The 19,353-nt window shown below is 40.5% G+C and overlaps 2 protein-coding genes across 3 annotated transcripts in view; both read left to right on the forward strand.

The window, feature by feature from the left end:
• The window catches only part of rassf8b (Ras association domain family member 8b), a 33,234-nt gene extending 14,144 nt beyond the window's left edge, over positions 1 to 19,090 (forward strand). Inside the window, exons 2-9 of one of the 2 annotated variants that reach the window (XM_049567355.1) lie at positions 4,604 to 4,774; positions 7,563 to 7,913; positions 8,088 to 8,293; positions 9,782 to 9,985; positions 10,143 to 10,217; positions 11,987 to 12,109; positions 12,820 to 12,946; positions 14,645 to 19,090. In XM_049567355.1, the coding sequence (XP_049423312.1) occupies positions 4,663 to 4,774; positions 7,563 to 7,913; positions 8,088 to 8,293; positions 9,782 to 9,985; positions 10,143 to 10,217; positions 11,987 to 12,109; positions 12,820 to 12,946; positions 14,645 to 14,760 (1,314 nt within the window). In that variant the 5' untranslated portion in view covers positions 4,604 to 4,662 and the 3' untranslated portion in view covers positions 14,761 to 19,090. The remainder of the gene's footprint in view (positions 1 to 4,603; positions 4,775 to 7,562; positions 7,914 to 8,087; positions 8,294 to 9,781; positions 9,986 to 10,142; positions 10,218 to 11,986; positions 12,110 to 12,819; positions 12,947 to 14,644) is intronic. The other variant, XM_049567356.1, reaches the window with a different exon arrangement.
• The window catches only part of LOC125883151 (FYVE, RhoGEF and PH domain-containing protein 4-like), a 252,056-nt gene that overhangs the window by 87,872 nt on the left and 144,831 nt on the right, over positions 1 to 19,353 (forward strand). The window lies entirely within an intron of this gene.

A 19,353-nucleotide genomic window follows, 5' to 3' on the forward strand; every position in this document is an offset into this window, starting at 1 on the left:
AAACGCTTAGATTTTTAACGTTAAACAGCTTTTTTCTGTTTATTCCAGCTTAAAGCAACAGGTCTGTTTGTTTTGGAGATGAAGAGACCTCCGCAGATAACTCGGCCCCCGATTATAACCTCTTGAGCAATGAACACTAAAGGAATTCTAACCAAGAGTTCACGCTTGGCACACAGGAGAGGTATCAGCTGGTTGCAAACTGCAATCCTCCCCACTAGGTGCCACTAAATCCAACACACTGCCACTTTGCGGCAACAAGTTTGCTGAGAAATAGGGTGCGTTCTGAGCTGCATGCTTTTTTTATTTTTTTTATTTTTTTACTTTTAGTAGGTACTGCAGCTGCCCTAAAAAATACGTACTGTTGCATGCAGTATGCACACAATCAGGAAAAATGCTGTCTCATAACATTACGCCCTGAACTTTGACCCTCTTGCTTTTGTATCCGTTACCTTGGGGATAAACAAACGCCACTCACCGAGTTCGCCAGAGACGGAGATCGTCTCAGAGAGCTCTGCTGTTGCTACTTTGCGATGTATGTAGTTTAACTTTAAAGTTATAACAGCACAGATTGTAGATTCTAACATAGTTGTGACAGTGAAATTACATCTGCAGTTCTCTGTCATTGTCATTTTTCATAGTTATGTCCTATTTGTGGTATTGAGGGCGTTTACATGGACAGTTTAATTCCCTTTCCATTCAGAATGAAAGTTCATTCCTATTAAAAGTGATCTTGTAAACACCTAATTCGGAATGAAAATGGCCAATGCGATTGAAAATTCAATCCGATGTAAGGGACTGGAATATTCTGTTTCTAATAACGAATGAAGAATTTCTCGCACTTGTATACATCCATTCCTCTTTAAGTTCATTCCAGTCTTTCCACGCATGCTTGTTTCCTTGCCCTTCTGGCGCAATGACGTATATAGCGCACATAGCAACGGGCTGAGATAGAGCAGTTGGACTCGTTGCACTCACCTGTTTCCATTCGCCACAGCACGATCTTCTATCTCCTTTCTTCGACCTTCTACCTCCCTTCTCCCTAAAAAGGCACTAAGAATGGCGTCGTCAAGCATCTTGTTATCTGGAGCGAGGATTACAGCGTTTTCTTCCGGTAAACGTAAACACGTAACATCCGCCTCGCCCCCTATTCAATCAGAAACCTTCCCTGCCCCAAAACTTGCGCGGACCCGAATAAAGGCGATTAAACTGATCTCTCGTGTAAACCCTCATTCGGAATGAATATTTCCCATGTAAACTACCTGGAAAGACTCCCTGATTTCATTCAGATTTATTTCATTCAGAATGAGAAGCCATCTTGTAACCGCACCTTTTGATGATTATTTCATTCACTTGAACAATCACTATTCCTATTATTACTATTCGACTGGTCATCAGTTACTTGAATACGTGTCACTCGACATTGTGACAGCTGTCAATCAGCTTTCATCTGTTCGCGGCTCAGTCAATATGATGAATCATCTGCTGTGCAGAGGATTGTGGGTCAGAACGGCCAGAAAAGCATGCAGGCTTGCATACTGCACAATCGGACCGGATGTAGTAGAACATCCTGGTATTTTTGGCATTCTGCATTTGACATACTATGTACTGGGACATACTAAATCTTTTTCTGGCATACTATATAGTATGGTAGTGTGGGTATTGGAACGCACAGACGCTGTTCAGGTCAAACTTTTCCAATGAACCGTGCATTCAGATTAGGAATTGTTTCACTCAACTGACCTATTGGTGAGTAGATCATCTTACAGTAAGCATGGTGTTTCCTGTCCTGACTTCCTGCCTGATCCACCAACAAAATAAATATTGTTCCATGTCTTTTTCAGCCTGATAGTGTTTGCACGCATTCTCATGGCAATCCCAAACTTCTTTCTTTGCTTTGCTTATCCATCCATCCCTCCACTGTTTCACCTTCATTCCACCTTTTTCTCTAATTTCTCTTCTTTCTTGCCCCATTAAGCTGAGCTGTGTTCATGGGCACAGTCTCATTTACTAGACTGTGAGAGGCGTCTGAAGCAGATCCATCCTGCAGCATCTGTCTGCTGTTACAAATCATCCCATTCCCCACTGAAGGCAGGCCTTGCCCTTACCAGATGCCCTCAATGCAGAGGAGTGTGCAATGTAATGCAGTCTCAGTAGGAAAAAGGCCTGAAGGGGACTGGTAGTTAAATTGCAGAAGGGATGGGAGTCCCATCCCAGCTGTGATGAAGATGGAAGGCGACCTAAATTGTTAAGGGAGGCCTCAAGTGATATGGAAGTCAAGGATCAGAGCTGATGACCCCGTCGGGAAAAAGCAGGGCTGCTGCCCAGTGGGGTTACAATAGTCTGAGCATTAGGCACCAGCTCCTTCACTGCTCTGTTGCGCTGGCCCGCTGTCGTGGCCTTGCCAGGTTCGTAATGACTGCCTCACTGCTGAGGTGCTTGTGTCAGCAGTTTGAAAATGGCTCTCGTTCTGCGTGCATGTGACCGCTGTGAGCTTTCCTGCACCGACACCAGCAAATGAAAAATATATTAGATGAGGCCTGTTAGCCGGTCACAATCACTGCACCACAAGTGTGCTCTTGAAGCAATTTATCAGCAGTGTTACAGGAAACTACTTCAGAAAAACAAGTGTTGTAAATTGGTGCAAGTTGTTCGTTTACAGGAAGCTGGTGCCGTGCTGCTCAATCATGTGGTGCTTGGTTGATATTTTTAAGATTTTAGCTCTTTCCTTCCATGTCGTAGTAACCATGTTGTCAAGTGGTTGTAAAGTCATTCTGGGAAGTGCTGGAAATTATTGATTAAAACATGAGGTTGGAAATAAAAGGCTGCGAATATCAAGTTATAGCTAAATCATTTTGTGGCAACATGATTGTTATTATTCTACAAAATTCCACGGCCAAAGTAAACAATATGAGTTATAACTGGCATTTACTGACCACTAGGGGGCATGCTGTAAACTAGGGGTGGGCCATGTATCGATTAGACTTGAAATGACTATACATTTTCATGTCATTTTTTTAAGCCAATGGCATGAGACTTTGGCGTTTCGGTTCTCTCACTCTCTCCTATGGCTCTGTTCTTCTCACAGAAACTAATAGAAAAATAGGACTCACAAACATGATACATCACATGCACTCCCCTGCCCATCCAGACCACTCTCTTCTGTGTGACAGTGTGTTAGCAGGCGTGTGTTTTCCTATCTGCAGGGCTCCAGACCACAACCATTTAGTTGTATTTTGCAACCATGGAGCACCAATGCGACTTTCAAATGTTATGAATATATGAACTGAGGAGCTGTTAGGTTGTTTACCGCTCACAATGAATAAATTGTCACATTTAATAGTGCAGCTGTGACACTTTAATTATCCACTAAATGCTAACATCTGACATTTGACTGGAAGCTTCAAGTTCACAGTGAAAACATCAACACTTCCTGCTTCAGAATAAAAGTACCAGTGATTTCACTTTGATTTATTTCACTATAAGAGTACTTTTTTTTTTTTTTTACTTTTTTAATGACAGTACTTTATTTTACTTGATTATAGCACTGCTTTAACTTTATTACAATAAATTTATTTAATATAATATATAATAGTATAATATAATAAATATAATATAATAGGACTATTTCAATTTTCTTCTTTCTTATTCAATATAACAGTACTTTATTTAACTTAATTGTCACAGTTTATTTTATGTTATTGTCACAGTAGTTTATTTAACTACATTGTAATAGTACTGTATTTAACTTCAGTGTCCCAGTAGTTTTTTGTAGCTTCATTATTTGTACTTTGTTTAACTTCATGATAACAGTACTTCATTATAACATTACTTGATTTTACTTTATTGCAACAGTATTTTATTTTACTTTTTTTAAAACAGTACTTCATTTAACCTTATTGTCACAGTACTTTATTTAACTACACTGAAAGAGTACTTTATTTAACTTTATAGTACCAGTACTTTATTTAACTTTATGTCACTGTAGTTTATTTAACTTCATTATAACAGTACTTGATTTTCCTTTATTGTAACAGTACTTTATTTAACTTTATTGTAACAGTAGTTTATTTAACTTTATTGTAACAGTACTTTAACCTTATTGCCACAGTACTTTATTTAACTACACTGTAAGAGTACTTTATTTAACTTTATAGTAACAGTACTTTATTTAACTTTATTGTAACAGTACTTTTATTTAACTTCATTATAACAGTACTTGATTTTCCTTTATTGTAACAGTACTTTATTTAACTTTATTGTAACAGTACTTTATTTAACTTTATTGTAACAGTAGTTTATTTAACTTTATTGTAACAGTACTTTTATTTATTATAGTAGTTTCATAGCCAGAAGTTTAGAGGAGATTTCAAAATATTGAGATATATATTGTGTATCACGATATAGTCTAAAAATATTGTTATATTATTCAAAGGCTCTATTTCCCAGGCCTACTCTAAACACACAGTTGACACGTTAAATTTGATATGGTTGATATCTTAGTTCCAGTGCAGTGTAAAGGTTTTTGTTGTAAGAGTTATGTCTTTGATGCAAGTGTGTAACATAGTTCACTGCACTAACATTGTGTTTTTTTGTTCCTTTTAAGGATGGACAGTTGAACATTATTAGAACCCCTTTGTGGTGTGGAGGAATGAGGGCCTCTGAATGAAGGCCATGGAGCTCAAAGTGTGGGTGGATGGAGTGCAGCGCATCGTGTGCGGGGTTACAGAGTTCACCACATGCCAGGAAGTGGTCATAGCTTTGGCACAAGCCATTGGTAAGCTCAAAACAACTTAATACAATATGAAAGACAGTGCATTCATCTCTTGTGTTGGTAGATGATCAAAAAAGATTGAATATCACAAGAATATGAGCAGTGGCTGTGAAACCTTATTGGTTATATGATAGGCGACTCACAGCCCAATATGTATACCCAAAAAGTCTTTGAAAATCCAAATGGCCAACTAATAACATGACAAAGAGCCCACCAAGAAGAACAGATCTAACACTTTAAGATGAAATCCTCTCCATCTGGCTCATGTGCTGAAAGAACTTAAACCAAGGTGGTGTAAATGATATTTAGGCCCTCACAAATCCTTATGGGGATTTTCTGCTGTGTGGGTTGTGTCCAGTATTGGCTAGGCAGGTTGTCAGACATACTGGAGATGATAAATTGCGGTAAAATGAAAAGTGACTAGAAGGCACAAAGAGATTTTCATCATAAATGGATTGCACACAACGAGATGAGTCATGCTGCAGACTTTGGTTTATTTACCTGCTGTACAATTGCAGAGAAATAAGTTGACACTGATTCGGGTACTCATTGTATAGGTTGTATAGTGCATATAGCTGTGAATCCAAGACCACAAGAATATGATTTCATTAAACAGAAAGATGTGTTAAAATGGACAGATTTCTACAGGGATTTCTCACCAACCCAGACTTAAAACACATGTCTTTCATGGTGACAGTGTAGTAGGAGTTATGGTGTTCACTGTCCTTTGTGTTCTCTGTGCCTTTTGTCCAGGCCTGGGTACTTTGATGTGAATGGCTGTAGTGATGAATGTGACTCTTTTACAAGGACCCTTACTGTGAGGGTACGATGGGCAGTGTTTTACTCTTATCTATATGTGCACAAACACGAATGTAGGTGTACACACAGACACACACACACATACACACACACAGCTGGGAACCATTGAACGCAGCCCTTTTCCCAACACAATCAGTGTTTGTTGAGCTGAATTTTCCCACTGTTAAATTCTTTCAACAAACATGCTGGTAAAAGTTCTTTGAAAGTACCGATGCTGCACAAGTGTGGGAGAGTTGTGAAAGAATTCACTGTATCTGTTCTCTATTTCCTCTCCTAGTTGCAATGCACTTTGAGCTGAATTTTTTAAAGCGTGCTCAAGTTAACTTCTTACCACTGGGAGTTTGCACCATGACAACAACAAACACTAATAGTATGAGACAATTAAATGATGCAAGTCACGTTACAGGCCATAAATCTGGGTGTAGTCAGTCTAACAATGAGAGAGAACTGTGTTTGTGACTCATGTGTGAAAGGGGGCCAAGAATACATCCTTGGGGAACACCACAGGTCAGAAGGACCTCCCAAGGAGAGAGCAATACCTACTACAACGGAAAGTTTTATTGAACAAGTGGGAGCTGAATCAGTCTAAGGTAGTGTCATACCATTGTTCAGACGGCCCAAAATTCCAAAGCCCTGTAAATTCAGAAAGACAGTCCTATGAGGCCAAAAGCCCAACAGCCTATTATCCCCCCCAAAAAATGGCTACTGCTCTGAAGTCTTGGTTCTCAAATAATACACACTCAGTGAAGCCAGTTTCAGTTTTCCAGCAGCGTTTAGCCACTTATAACGGGTATTTTTTACCAGCCCTTCCCAGCCCTTCCCAGCATTTCCCAGCGGCGTTTCAGCCACTGAGCCCATTCTGTTAGAAGCCAAAACATGACCATTTTCTAACCATAACTTTAGTCTCCCTAGCTAGGCTAGATATGGCTGCCAAATAGAAAAAAATGTTTGCTGTAAAATAGAAAACTTAATCGTTTGTGGACAGATTTGTTTACTTTCATTGCCAATGCTGCAAAGTTAAAGTACCAAATTATTATAGATAGCCCACTAGGAGTAGTTACCTCATGGTAAAACATATCAATGGATGCTCATTTAGACCAATTAATAATATTAACAGGCTAATTAAGACCCAATAGGCTGTGTTACTTACATTATAAGGCTCAAATATGTTATGTGGCTCTTGAAAGATTGCTTATTTATTTATTTGACCAAATATGGCTCTTAATATAGTAAAGGTTGTCGACCCCTGGCCTAAACCTAACCACAGAGTCACCACAGCATTGGTGAAATGTGAAGTTTTGAACATATCGTTCATGTTGTCAACATATCATTCATGTATCTTTGAATTACAAAAATGTACAATGCTCTTTTTTGGTGACTGGGTTGTTCAACCACAGAGTGTGTATTTTCTAAGGAATGAGAGTGAGTGTTTGTTTTTGGGATAACGGGCTGTTGGAGGAATGGGTTTTTGGTCCAGTGAGACATTTTTCAGACTAACGGGGCTTCAGAATCTGGGGCTGTGGGAACAATGGGGAGTCCCTTCAAAGGCATCATCCCTGTTGAAACCATTTCTCTATGCAATTAATTGAAAGCAAAGCTGAAATAAATTAGATTTAAAATTGAACAGTCAGGCCAGTAAAAACAACAAAACAATCCAAAAGCTTTCATTACATTCTGATTGTCTGAATGTTTAATCCTGATTGGTGCATGAAAGTTTATGACATCACCCATTTCCAGCTGAGCTCCGTCCACTTTAAAAAGGGAGAAAAGGACAGAGAAAACAAGGACATACAAAAAATCTGTTGTGAAATAATCAAACGTGCTTGTTAGATTATTTTGTGGTCATGTGTGATCCATCACCCACAGTAAGAAAGTGATTGAGAAAATATGTTTTCAGGGCTTCTACGATAAATTGTCAGGAATATTTCTGTAATTAAACACCAAATGCATCACATTTTTCATTTTGTCCCAGGGCGCACCGGCAGGTACACTTTGATCGAAAAATGGCGTGAGACAGAACGTCACCTGGCCCCACACGAGAATCCTGTGGTGTCCCTCAACAAGTGGGGTCAGTATGCCAGTGATGTCCAGCTCATCCTACAACGAACAGGCCCGTCTGTTAGCGAGCGGCCAACCTCTGACGGGCAGGCTCGCGTCCCGGAGCGTGGTTTCTATCGGCAGAGCCTGCCACCTCTGGCCAAGCTCCGCCCGTCAGGGACAGACCGCTCACTCAAACGAAGGGAACCCAAACGCAAGTCTTTGACCTTCACTGGAGGGGCCAAGGGTCTGAGGGACATATTTGGGAAAAGCAGAGATGCTGAAGGTAGTGTGTTTTATGTTGTTCAGTATATTTAAGCTATTACTGCTGTGGGTGATAGTTGTGTTATTGGTTGTGTACATACTGTTCTCATTCTCTTTCCCTCCCTCCTTCTATGCTTGCATTTGTCAACAATCCAATCCTTTCATCTCCCATCCACCCATTAATCCATCCATCCAGCCAAACAGCTCCAGCAGCAGGGGGTGAGTCTGAACCTGAGCAGGGTTGGAGGTGTTGGAGTAGCATCTGTACCTGGGAGTCCAGCCAGAGAGCTGAGCCGACTGGTGCAGCTGCAGAGAGACAAACTCCAGGCCCTGGAGAGCCGTCTGCTGGGCTGCGAGGCCGAACTGCGAGACTGGGAGGAGACCGGCACCGAAGCCAACGAAGTGAGTAAAACCACAGCTGCCAGTGCTCTTACTTACAGGAAACGATGATGTGTGCAGATCTAGAACACCTGCACTCTGAACACCCTCACAAATCTATTACAGCTGTAGCTGATAGCTTTAATAAAATAAGGTTTTGTCATATTTGATGAAACTGTCACTATATTCAGACAGTAGTACATAAGACAGATCGTCTGAGGGGAAAAATCCTTTTACTCTGACTCCTCACTTCTAATGGCATTTGCAAGAATCCACCTTGGCTCAACGAAAACAACCAATCAGACCTGAGGAGTCTATAATGCAACTGTCAATCATGTCAGTCACAGCTTGTGAACCCTAGACAGAAACTAGACAGCACTGATCAGATACGAATCAAGATTCTCTAATTGCAGTGTTTAGCTGTAAAATGGGATCACTTGCTCTGTATGATGGGCAGTGCCTGGTTTTGGCTCAACTGTTTTCAACATTGCAGCTGTGTAATTTACAGCTAAACAGTAGTTTGACAGTTTGACTGCAGTTCATAAGCAACGATTGATATAGACATAGATAGACACAGTATATTCTCATACACGGTTAGTGTATGGCTACGCTTCGTATAATATCCTACTCTCGCTCTGACGTAGCTGCCACACTATGCACAATATTGTTCATTTACAAAAAAGTGTCATCATTATGTCATCATCATGTCATCATCATGTCATTAAATTGTCATCATCATGTCATCATCATGTCATTAAATTGTCATCATCATGTCGTCATCATGTTATCATCATGTCATCAAAATATCAACATCATGTTGTCATCATATCATGCCATCATCATGTCATCAAAATGTCATAATCATGTGGTCATCATGTCATCAAAATGTCATCATTATCTCATCAACATGTCATCATGTCTTCATCATGTCATCATCATCTCATAATCATTTCATCAACATGTCGTCATCATGTCTTCATGTCATTATCAACATGTTATCATCATGTCTGTGATCTTTTATACACTGCTCCAACTGGATGGTCAGTTTTTCTGACATAGCCGCCACACTACTCACAATATTGTTCATTTGAAAAATGTCATCAGCATGTCATCATTATGTCATCATCAAATAAATAACAATTCACTATTAAAAAAGCAAAAACACCTAAATCTTACTTGCTATGGGCAGTTGCAGCTTCTCTCTGCAGAACACTGTATTGCTGTGTTGCTCTGCAGGCACTGGAGTGAACTCTGTGTTTCATTAATAAAGAAAAGATGAAAAAAAAACATTGTTCATTTTAAATCTCTGTAGGTGGCTGTGGGCCACAACACTAGGTCTAATTCATAATTAATAGCTGCCTGTCTCTGTTCCATCTTTTGAGTCTATAAGTGTGAAAGGCCAGGTACATCCCTGCATCATCTTTCATTCCCTTACCCTGTTTTCTTTAATAAGTATTTTATATTCTCTTTGGGGCCAGAGAATTCTCAAATGGAATCATTTCTCATTACCAGGGAGGAAACTTGGAGGAGGAGCTGCTGCTTTTAGAGCAGCAGGTGAAGAGGAACGATGCAGAGATGGAGGAGGAGGAATTCTGGCAGAACGAGCTGCAGATCGAACACGAGAGCGAGCGGCAACTTCGGCAACAGCTAGTCGAGCTGCAGGGCCGTGTACGTGACTGTGAAGCCAAGCTTTCAGAGTACTTGGCACACATACAGGTGAGCTCGGAGTTATAGGAAGGCTACCTGGTTCATGCTGGATGCTGTTTTACTGGGTTTATAAACAACATGAAAACTTGGAATTGAAAAGTATAATCAATTTGGTTTTCTGTGAAGATTATGTTCCATATTATTCATTATCTGTCATGTTCTGTAGAGCATGGAGGGAGGCCTGGAGCAGGAGCGGCTGCAGCAGGAGGCCGAGCTCAACCAGAGGGTCAATGAGGAGGAGGTATAATCTAATTCATCATGTTCTACAAAACACACTCAGCATCATGCAAGCAGAGAGGAGTGTAGTTTGTCAAGCTGCTGACATGTCCTTCAGGTCTCTCAGTGTCTGTCATACAAACAAAAATAATAATTCAAGGTACTGTATGTAACTTTTTACATGCATTAATCATTTTTTTATTGCCAATGAGTAAACAAATTGTAACCAGCTTAGAAACTGAGACCTTCGCTGACTTTCTCCGTTGCTTTTTATAGCCTATGGACTGACTTATCTGTAAGGGACACTGGCTGAATTTAATGGGAAAATCCAAATGATGTGATGGACCTTAACCAAAATAATCTCTTTTCTGGCAGAAAGCCCTCTAGGCAAACTTTTCCCAACAGCGTGCTGCATCTCTATTCAGCTAACATAGCTAACGTTAGCTAACAAATGGAGTCCACAAACATAAACAAACAACCAACACCAACCCATATACATTTTGCAGCGACAGCCAAGAGACACATCTTCACAATCTGTGGCTGGGGGGTGAAGCTAAAGGATAGCTGTGTGCGTTGTCTCATTTGTGGTAAACAGTAAATTCAACAAATTCAGGGCCCCATATCGTAATTTCGGTGCCCACATAGCTGCAGAAAATCCCAGGGCAAACACTGACACGTATACAAAATATATTGTGATATTGTGGTTTGGTTTTGGCTGGCTAATTTAAGCTAACGTTGGCTTACTTTGTAATGCTGTGTTCAAACTGCGAGAAACAAGGCAACAGCGTGACCAGCTACATTATTGCCGAGTCGCTGTTGAAGTGTTGTTCAAGGGCTCATTAACATATGTCGTCACAGGCTTGTATGTGTCTGCAACTTGCCATCAAAACATATGATTTAAACAATGTCTGAGGCCCATTAACATCCCATTTTGCTGCCCCATTACAACCCCAGGTGCACTGCAATGCACATAATGCTAGCACAGCACCAGCTAACAGCTAGAAACATATACATAATAAAAATGACTGGTTGACGCTTCACTGCGTCATTGGGGCAGAAGTTGAAGGTAGCTCAGCTTTTATTTTTTGCATGTCACAGTCATCCACAGCAACAAGTGTTGGGCATTAAAAATGACTGTAGCCCGTTACTGTGTCACTGCTTAAGGCAGACATTTTGCTAGCTAGCAGATGTAAAATACAGTATTGAGGGGATAATGTCAGCTAATTTATCCAGAATGGGGTTGGTTTGCAAATTATTTTATCTGCTATGAAGCAACCAGGTCCATGCAGTGTAGCTGGACGGCCAACAACAACTAACTGTTAAGCTGGGTTAAGCTATTTGTGTACTTTGTAACGTTAGCTTAACAAAGTAATTGCAAACAGCAAGCTAGTCACTGAGCCGGTTGGTCCAAATGAAATGTAGGAACATACAGATAGGACGTTATACTAAATTTATTTTCTTTATCCAGTATTCGATCAACATTATGCCGGTCAAGCATAGTCGGTTTGTCACTGTTGTGGCAGATGTAGGTGCTCGCTCTCAGTTACATTTAACGGCCTTGGAGAGAGGTGTCACTAATGACAAGGATTTTTCTGACTGTGAAGTTATTCTTCACATAGTACAACTGTATTGTTTTTTTATACCAGAGGAACTATTGTGAAGTTCTGAACACATTAAAGCATGAAGGAGCTCTCCCTCATCTTTACTACAAGCATTAGTAACTTTTGCCCACCTCTCCTGAAAACTGGTAATGAGCGTTGGCTTTTCTCTCTTCACTTCCACTCTGGATTTCAGGTGCAAGCCCAGCTGGAGAAAGTGAAGGCAGAGCTTGAAATGCAGAGCCAACACACGGCGCGGCTGGAGAGCAGCTGCAGGGCGCTGGAACGCTCACTTAGCCAGTCCAGCAAGAGATTACAGGTCAGCTCAGATTTAGTGTTTCGATTTAGATTTTTTAACACCAAAGTCTCGAAATTGCCAGGAATTGAAAAGCACCCTTGGCATTTCCAAATACCTGCAACAGAGGTTTATTTTAAAAAATGTTTTAAAAGAATTCTCATTAAGAAAGTTGCAGCGTTTGAAAATTCAGCCCTCTGCACACAGGTGGAACCATAGAAATCTAAGCTCATTAAGTTGTGGGCAGTGAAGCGAAGTTTAATCTGTGGCTTGCAGGGATGTGCAGCGGATCCTTGGCCGCGTGCATCCTTGTATGAAGTGAAGTGCTCAGTGTGCAGGCGAAGTCCAGTAGGGTGTGGGAAGCATGAGGTAATGAGAAGGGGAAGGGAGGGAGGGTATTACAGCATTCTTCGCCTGATTAGAGAGGGGCCTGAATAAGTACACAATCCCTCGCCTGCAGTTGCGTAACCATCTGGGAGCTAACTCTTCTCTCTAGCTGTCTCAACTGGGTTATGACTTCTGGAGAGATCCTGAGCTCAGTGAGATCCCTTATTGATTTTCATGTTTTAAATCCAAATATGCAGAAAAAGATTCAAATAAGGTGCCGCAGACGTATGTCATCAGTACTATCAGACATATGTCTAAAGGTAGATCTCATTTTAGTGCTCAGTGAGTGTTTTTCAGCCTTAGAACAGACTTAATTTAGTTGTCATGGTGTCTTTCTTCCATTACAGGAGAAGGAGCAGGAGCTGGAGCAGCTGACAAAAGAGCTACGACAGGTCAACCTGCAGCAGTTCATTCAGCAGACTGGTACCAAGGTCACCGTGCTGCCCGCTCAACCTACAGGAGAAAACAACAACGGCACGTACACACACACTCACAGAGAGACATAGACATGCATGTACGCACCAACACAGACTGGCCACACTACCATCACTGTCTTAAAAAGTTCAATTTCAGAGCCAACCACATTTTGATTGCAGAGCTTTACGTGCAGTATTGCTTTCACATGTGTATGCACACAGTGGCACCTTGTGGTCATCCTGAGAATTACATGCTATACACTGTAGACTTAAGCTGCTGAGGCAAGACTGTGCCATAACAGCTTAAGTCTGTAACCCCATTACATGGACCAAACCACTAGCAGCCCTGAAATGCTTCAAGACCATCACAGTTAGTCAAAAGGAAAATCCCTATTGTCATTCCTTTTTGAGAAAAATCCCCCAGAAGGTTTGGGTGACACAGTGCTCATTTATCAGTTCTCTCCTAGTTCAATTTGACATCATTGCGTTTAATACAGTGGCAACTGTTTGTGTTATCAAGTACATTAATAATTAAGCACATAGAGTTTGAGCTTTAAAGTTTGGGGGTTCACCAAAAAAATAAATGAATATATCAACAGACAGAGACCTCATTTACATGAAAATTAATAACCAGGATACCAGCAGGTGCATTTTCATGCCTTGATTAACATGCCCAATAAGTGATGGAATATCGTGAGAATTACCAAACTCGTACAGACTGCAAAACTCCACACTTTCCCCCTAAGTGTGGTTTGTTTGTGCAGGTGTGAACACAGCAATCGTACTTGGGTGTGCACCAAACCAACCGGACCGAGACCTTCTTGAAGAGGTGGTCTCGGTCCAGTTACAAACAAACTCTGGTGCGGTTCGTTTGTGGTGAGAATGCGTTCCTCGATCCAAACCAACTGCAGTCACATGACACATTGTTTGGGTTAAACATGAGCATGTTACAGTCCTGGAGGATTATTAATGTGCACCTCCTCCTGTACTGCCTTAATATGCACATTCAGCACATCCAGTGCATCAAAACATTGTTTTCTAGTTGGAGCCGTGCCTCGTTTTCAAACTGTATGGTTTGACTAAAATGAACAATGACAGCAATATAGTCCACGATGACCAGCGCTAAAATCAACCTGCGTAGTTGTCCCTCCATTGTCACATTAGAAAGTGTCACATTTATCTTGCAAGCGTGCTCTTCTTCAACGTTTGGTTTACTTCCTGGATTTTTCCTGCATGGAAATTCTGACCAATCAAGAGCAGCTTTCTCACACAAGGCATTTGATCTGATCTGCTTGTAAATGCTGCTGTGAGAACACAAACCAACTCTAGGCAATTATGCAACTTTGTAACAAAATTAGTCCCTGATTCAGACCAAAGCAAGACAACTCTAGGTCTGAAAGCACCCTTAGTATTAGGACTCCTGGGGTAAGTAAACTCTGTTTTTGGGCAAGTGGAATGCCTCATGCAGTTGTCCAGTCGGGCAAGTAAAAAATAAACGTAATGTGTGATGTAAGGTTATCTGAAAATAAACTCTGTACTGTGTCACTGAAGCAGAGCTTTTGTAAATCCCTGCAAGCATTTTTGGCTACAGCCACTGAACCAACACAAAGTTATGGAAATTATTTACAGTGGCTGACAGGTCCATGAGCATCATTGTGCTAGATGGCAAAAATATCATGTCTAATTGTTGAATCAGACTCTGTCTCTTTTCCTTGATGGCTAAATACTTTTGTTTTTGTTTTGCTGTTTGCTACAGAAGTGGACTCTGGTTCTCTGAAACGACTTGGCTCTTCTCGTCTGCTACCCAGCGACCTTCGGACCCTTCAAAGCACCGTGTCCTCCAGCCTCAACCCTGAAGGCATCTACGTGTGACCCCAATCTGTGCAGGAGACATTACTTGAGCAGCAGGGTTGGCCTGGTGTCACTAGGATTGCTCCCCTGACTGAAAGGCTCCCAAGGATTGACCCCCTAAGCTGCTGAAATGCTCCTGAGCAAGGAACTGAAACAAAATGTGGAGGCGAAAACATCACATGGAGGATGTGTGGGGTATCAAAAAAAAAAAAAAAATCGTACATCTGTTTTGCATCTTTCCTTCTCTGCCTCCTCTTCCATCTTACTATGACTCAAACTGATGTCAATACTCATTTGCAAACTAACATTTAACCTGTCTGTACTCCAATGAGTGAGTGAATATTCCTTTTAAATCACTTTCTCAGAACAAAACAAAAACAAACTACAAGCCAGCAGATGCATTTTTGTTGCCTGAGGAGGCTTCAGCCAAACAGCGCAGACGAACTTTATTTTTATGTTGTAAATCATGAACAAAGTTTGAACACATGTAAACATAATCCATGCACGAGCATGCACAAACACCGACACCACACCTGTGCATAGCCATATCTGATTGCCTTACTCTGGTGTTTTTAAAACCAGACGTCAATGAATGAAAAACAGAACTCAAGGTAGCTACTGAACTATGCGCCATATAAATTTGATAAAATACTTGGCACCAATTCAGGTGATACCTAGTCATGGTAACTGATGTCAGTATAACTCTACTTTGGCTCAATCTTTCACATGAGTTTGAATTCATCATATTGATTTTAACTGGGGATTCATTTGTCTTATATTTCCTGTGTTTGTAAAAAATGTTTGCCTTTAATATAAAGTAAACGACAGAGGAGAAAATAAATGGAGCATCATCATCAACTATTGGACTTTTTTGGTGAAATATTTTGGCTCTATGTTCAGTTTTATGTCAGATTTGGTGCAGAGCCATTAATCTGCTCTTTGTTTCACATAATCACTTTCTCCAGAAGCTCTGAAATGTGAACAGAGCGATGAGTGATGACAGAGGCCTTTGTGCCTGCAGTGGAAATCCTACTTGGAAAATTGGCCAACAGTGACTTCAGACCCAGTCTGACCACCAGGTGGCGACAAAGTATCGATTTTTCAGACGGGTAAAAGTTAACTGTGAAAGTTCCTCCTGGTCTGATGTTATCTGTCCTTCTTCATTCTGTCAAACATGACTGTGCATTTTGTTTTTTTGGTACAAAGCCTCAGCACTTTAGCTTTCAGTGTGTAATTCATCTGAGGTGCCACTTAGATCGTTTGACATGTTTCACTGTGATCATCGAGCAGGGACACACAAAGAAAACACACACCTCTCAAAGCAGTATCACACCCACATACTGTTCTTCCATCTGATTTTTAATGAACTAAAGATGTCTCATATGAACCAAAGCTAGTGTGGAAAACAATAGTAGATGAATGTACTTTTTTTCTAAGAATGCAACATATGCCCGTGAAGTATACCAACTTGAGTCAGATAGTACTTTTTCAGTTTTCATGGTTTGCTGTTGTTAGGTGCCAGAGGGTTGAGCGCTGTCTTGTTGAATCTTGACACAGGAGAAGCTGACTGTAAAAATCTGACAACTTCTCCTCTTGTCAGGCTCAAACACTTGAAAACAATTCCATTAACATCTGGTTGTTACTGCATTTACCCATTTCTAGTTGAGAACTTCTCAAAATGGGATAAAATTGGATTTCTCGTGATGTGTCTGGCATGAAACTGACACTAACTGTGTGGGAATATCTGGGCTCAAATACGACTCATTAAGACTTGGACTTGAAATAACTTATAAGTCTGTGGTTGTATATCAAACCTGTGAAAAAAAAAACTACAAGAAAAATTGGGACTTTGTAGAAAATATTTGCGTTGGGGACTGCTTGCTGGGAGGAGAGTGGGCAGCAGCTCAGGAAACAAACCTTCTGGCTGGTTGACAGTGGCAGTGCCTGGTTTGACCTGTGTAATGGCAGCAACAGAAAGTTTGGTGATCTGGCAGGGAGTCAGGGCTGTCTGGTCTCCAGAGCTGCTGCCTGCTCTCCTCCTGGCAAGGTGGTCTGTCAGAGTGAGGCGGTGGACACACACAATGATTCGAGACTCTAACATTAGCTAACATTAGCATAAATATGAACTTGAAGCTGCAGCTGTGAGGCTTTGGCTCCTGTTAGCAGAATGCAAAACTATTAGCAACATTTTAGTCCGTCTCTGAAACGCTTTGCCAACTTTGACACATTTTATTTAGTTTATTATGAGACTCTCTTTTTGATAAGTCTGTCTTCCTTTTTCAGGTTGCTCTGCAGCGTAGGCAGTTGTTGCCAATGCTGGAGTAGCAACTTTCTCCGCAGGATTCTCCCCCATTGAATCAGGGTTTCCCCAGTAGGAACACCCTTTCACTGAGATGACCTGTGATCGGCCAAAGTCTCCTGTCACAGACTAGATTTTCTAAAGCCTGAAAAGGGATACAAGAGGAGGTGCAAAAGTCTCGTTTTCTGTACTTCCTAATTGAAATTAGCTCCACCTTTACCAGCTACAATAGTAATGTGTACATGAATGCATCATTATTTATAATCCAGTATATTACACAGTTTTCTGAAATGACTCATTGTGTATAGCCCTTTTTTAAATATGTAATTTAAGTATATTGTGGTGCTAATACTTTTGTACTTTAGCAGTACTGAGATAATTCTATTTTTACTTAAGTTAATTTTACTTAAGTTAAACTGTAGTAGCCTATGTCCTCCACCTCTGACACATTTTGTGTTCAGATTCTCACCTTTTTCTACATCTACAAATCTTTCTATCCATTCACAGACTTTAATTTCTGTTGAGTTTTTTCATAGTTCTACTAAGCGTGATGTACAACCACAAGCTTTGAACTCATTTCAGAAGCTCAGTATCTCATTGCCTCATATTTGAGCCCTCGAGAAGAAGCTTGTATTTGTGCTGTGAGCGCACAATAACTCCCTCCGCTGTGAAGGATCTTCGTTGTTTGCTCTGCGGTGCAAAGGTAACCGGAGAACTTCACATCACAACTTGGCAAACTATTCTCAGAAATTGTTCAGTGACATAAGTTTTTTTCTTTTTCCTCCTCCTCCTCACTCAGTATGCAGTATTATCGTCATGGCAACAAGTTCAGCTGTGACACAGAGACTGTAACCCGCTAATAAAGGAATCACAGCCCTCGCTGACTGAAAGTTTTGAATAACGGCATGCCTTACTGGAAAAAATAATGTAAATAATGTCTACATATCAAATCAGTCTGTTGACTTTTTTTTTATAGTAGATTGAAGTCTGAAAAATGCAGAGTGCTAGAGAGGTTAGATTTTAATGCTGCCATTGAACAGGCAGCTCTGTGTGCATGCAATAATGTGTGATTGGTTTATTTGGACTCCTAATTAGTAGCTACCGAGGATGCAACAATTCATCTGAGAATCATTTTATTTTCAGTTTGTTGTGTCCCTTTTTGCCTTGTTGACATTTACACTGGTGGAGATTTGAGCTTTGGTAAAGAGCAGGCAGTGAGTACTAGCAGAAAACCTGCACATTATTTTGTCGCCTTTTCATTTCATTCTAGCAAAGACAACATCTCTGGATGTCAAAGTTGCATCAAAACATGACAGTATGTTTACAGACATCGTCAATGATTGGTTTCTGTTGTGCCATCAATGTTGCTTTTCAATAACAGAGCATATGATGAGATGATGTAGCCATTATGGAGACAGCCATCAAGTGGTTTTGAAAGCTAATGTAGAAGCGCTGCGGCTCAGGGATATTTCAAGACACAGTATTACCCAGACAAGAATGGGCAGAAAGTAATTATGGATGAATGCTGTTCATGATGTCTCAAGCCATTTGACAAGTTCAATCATGCATTTGCTCTCGTGGGGGCTTGAGCAGCTGTTTGACAGATTTAACATGTAGCATTGGCTCCTAGATACAGCGCAACAAATGTAACTGCTTCTGAGAGAGATGTAGATTTATTTGAAAAGCAAAGTGTTTGTGTTGGCTCATGATTCATGGCGGAGCTGGGGACAAACTGGGACTGGCTCATGTGAGTCATGAATTGAATTAGATGAACTGTGCATGGCTAACTCCACCGACATTAACTCAACATTGAGACAAATTAATGTGTAGTATATGTCATCGTTTTGTATTGTTTACTCACAAATTCACCTGCTTGTTTTTTTTATTTAGCCTTCAGAATTTAACACATTTTTTTCTTTGGGTCCTCATTCAGCCGTATATGTATGAAAGACATGAAAATCAAATAAAAAAATGATGTAAAATATATAAATAAATGAATAAAATATATTTAAAAACATGCCAGAAATGAATAAACTGCTATACAGCGCTGAATACTGTGGTTTTTGTTTTATTTGTGATTGCATTTCATATTTCTGGAAAAATATGGAAAATTTATGGGAACTAACTTTTTCAGGCTTCTATCATTTATTTACTTTAGAGCTAGGGAACATATGACCCTGAGAACATATGATCTTGGCAATAGGACCTTGTGTACATAGCATAGCACCTTTGAAACATAGGACCCTGGAAACATGGGATCTTGGGAACGGGCTCTTGGAAACATAGGACCTTGGAAACATGAGATCTTGGAAACA

The sequence above is a fragment of the Epinephelus fuscoguttatus genome, linkage group LG22, assembly GCF_011397635.1.
Source record: "Epinephelus fuscoguttatus linkage group LG22, E.fuscoguttatus.final_Chr_v1".
Taxonomy (NCBI): Eukaryota; Metazoa; Chordata; class Actinopteri; order Perciformes; family Serranidae; genus Epinephelus; species Epinephelus fuscoguttatus.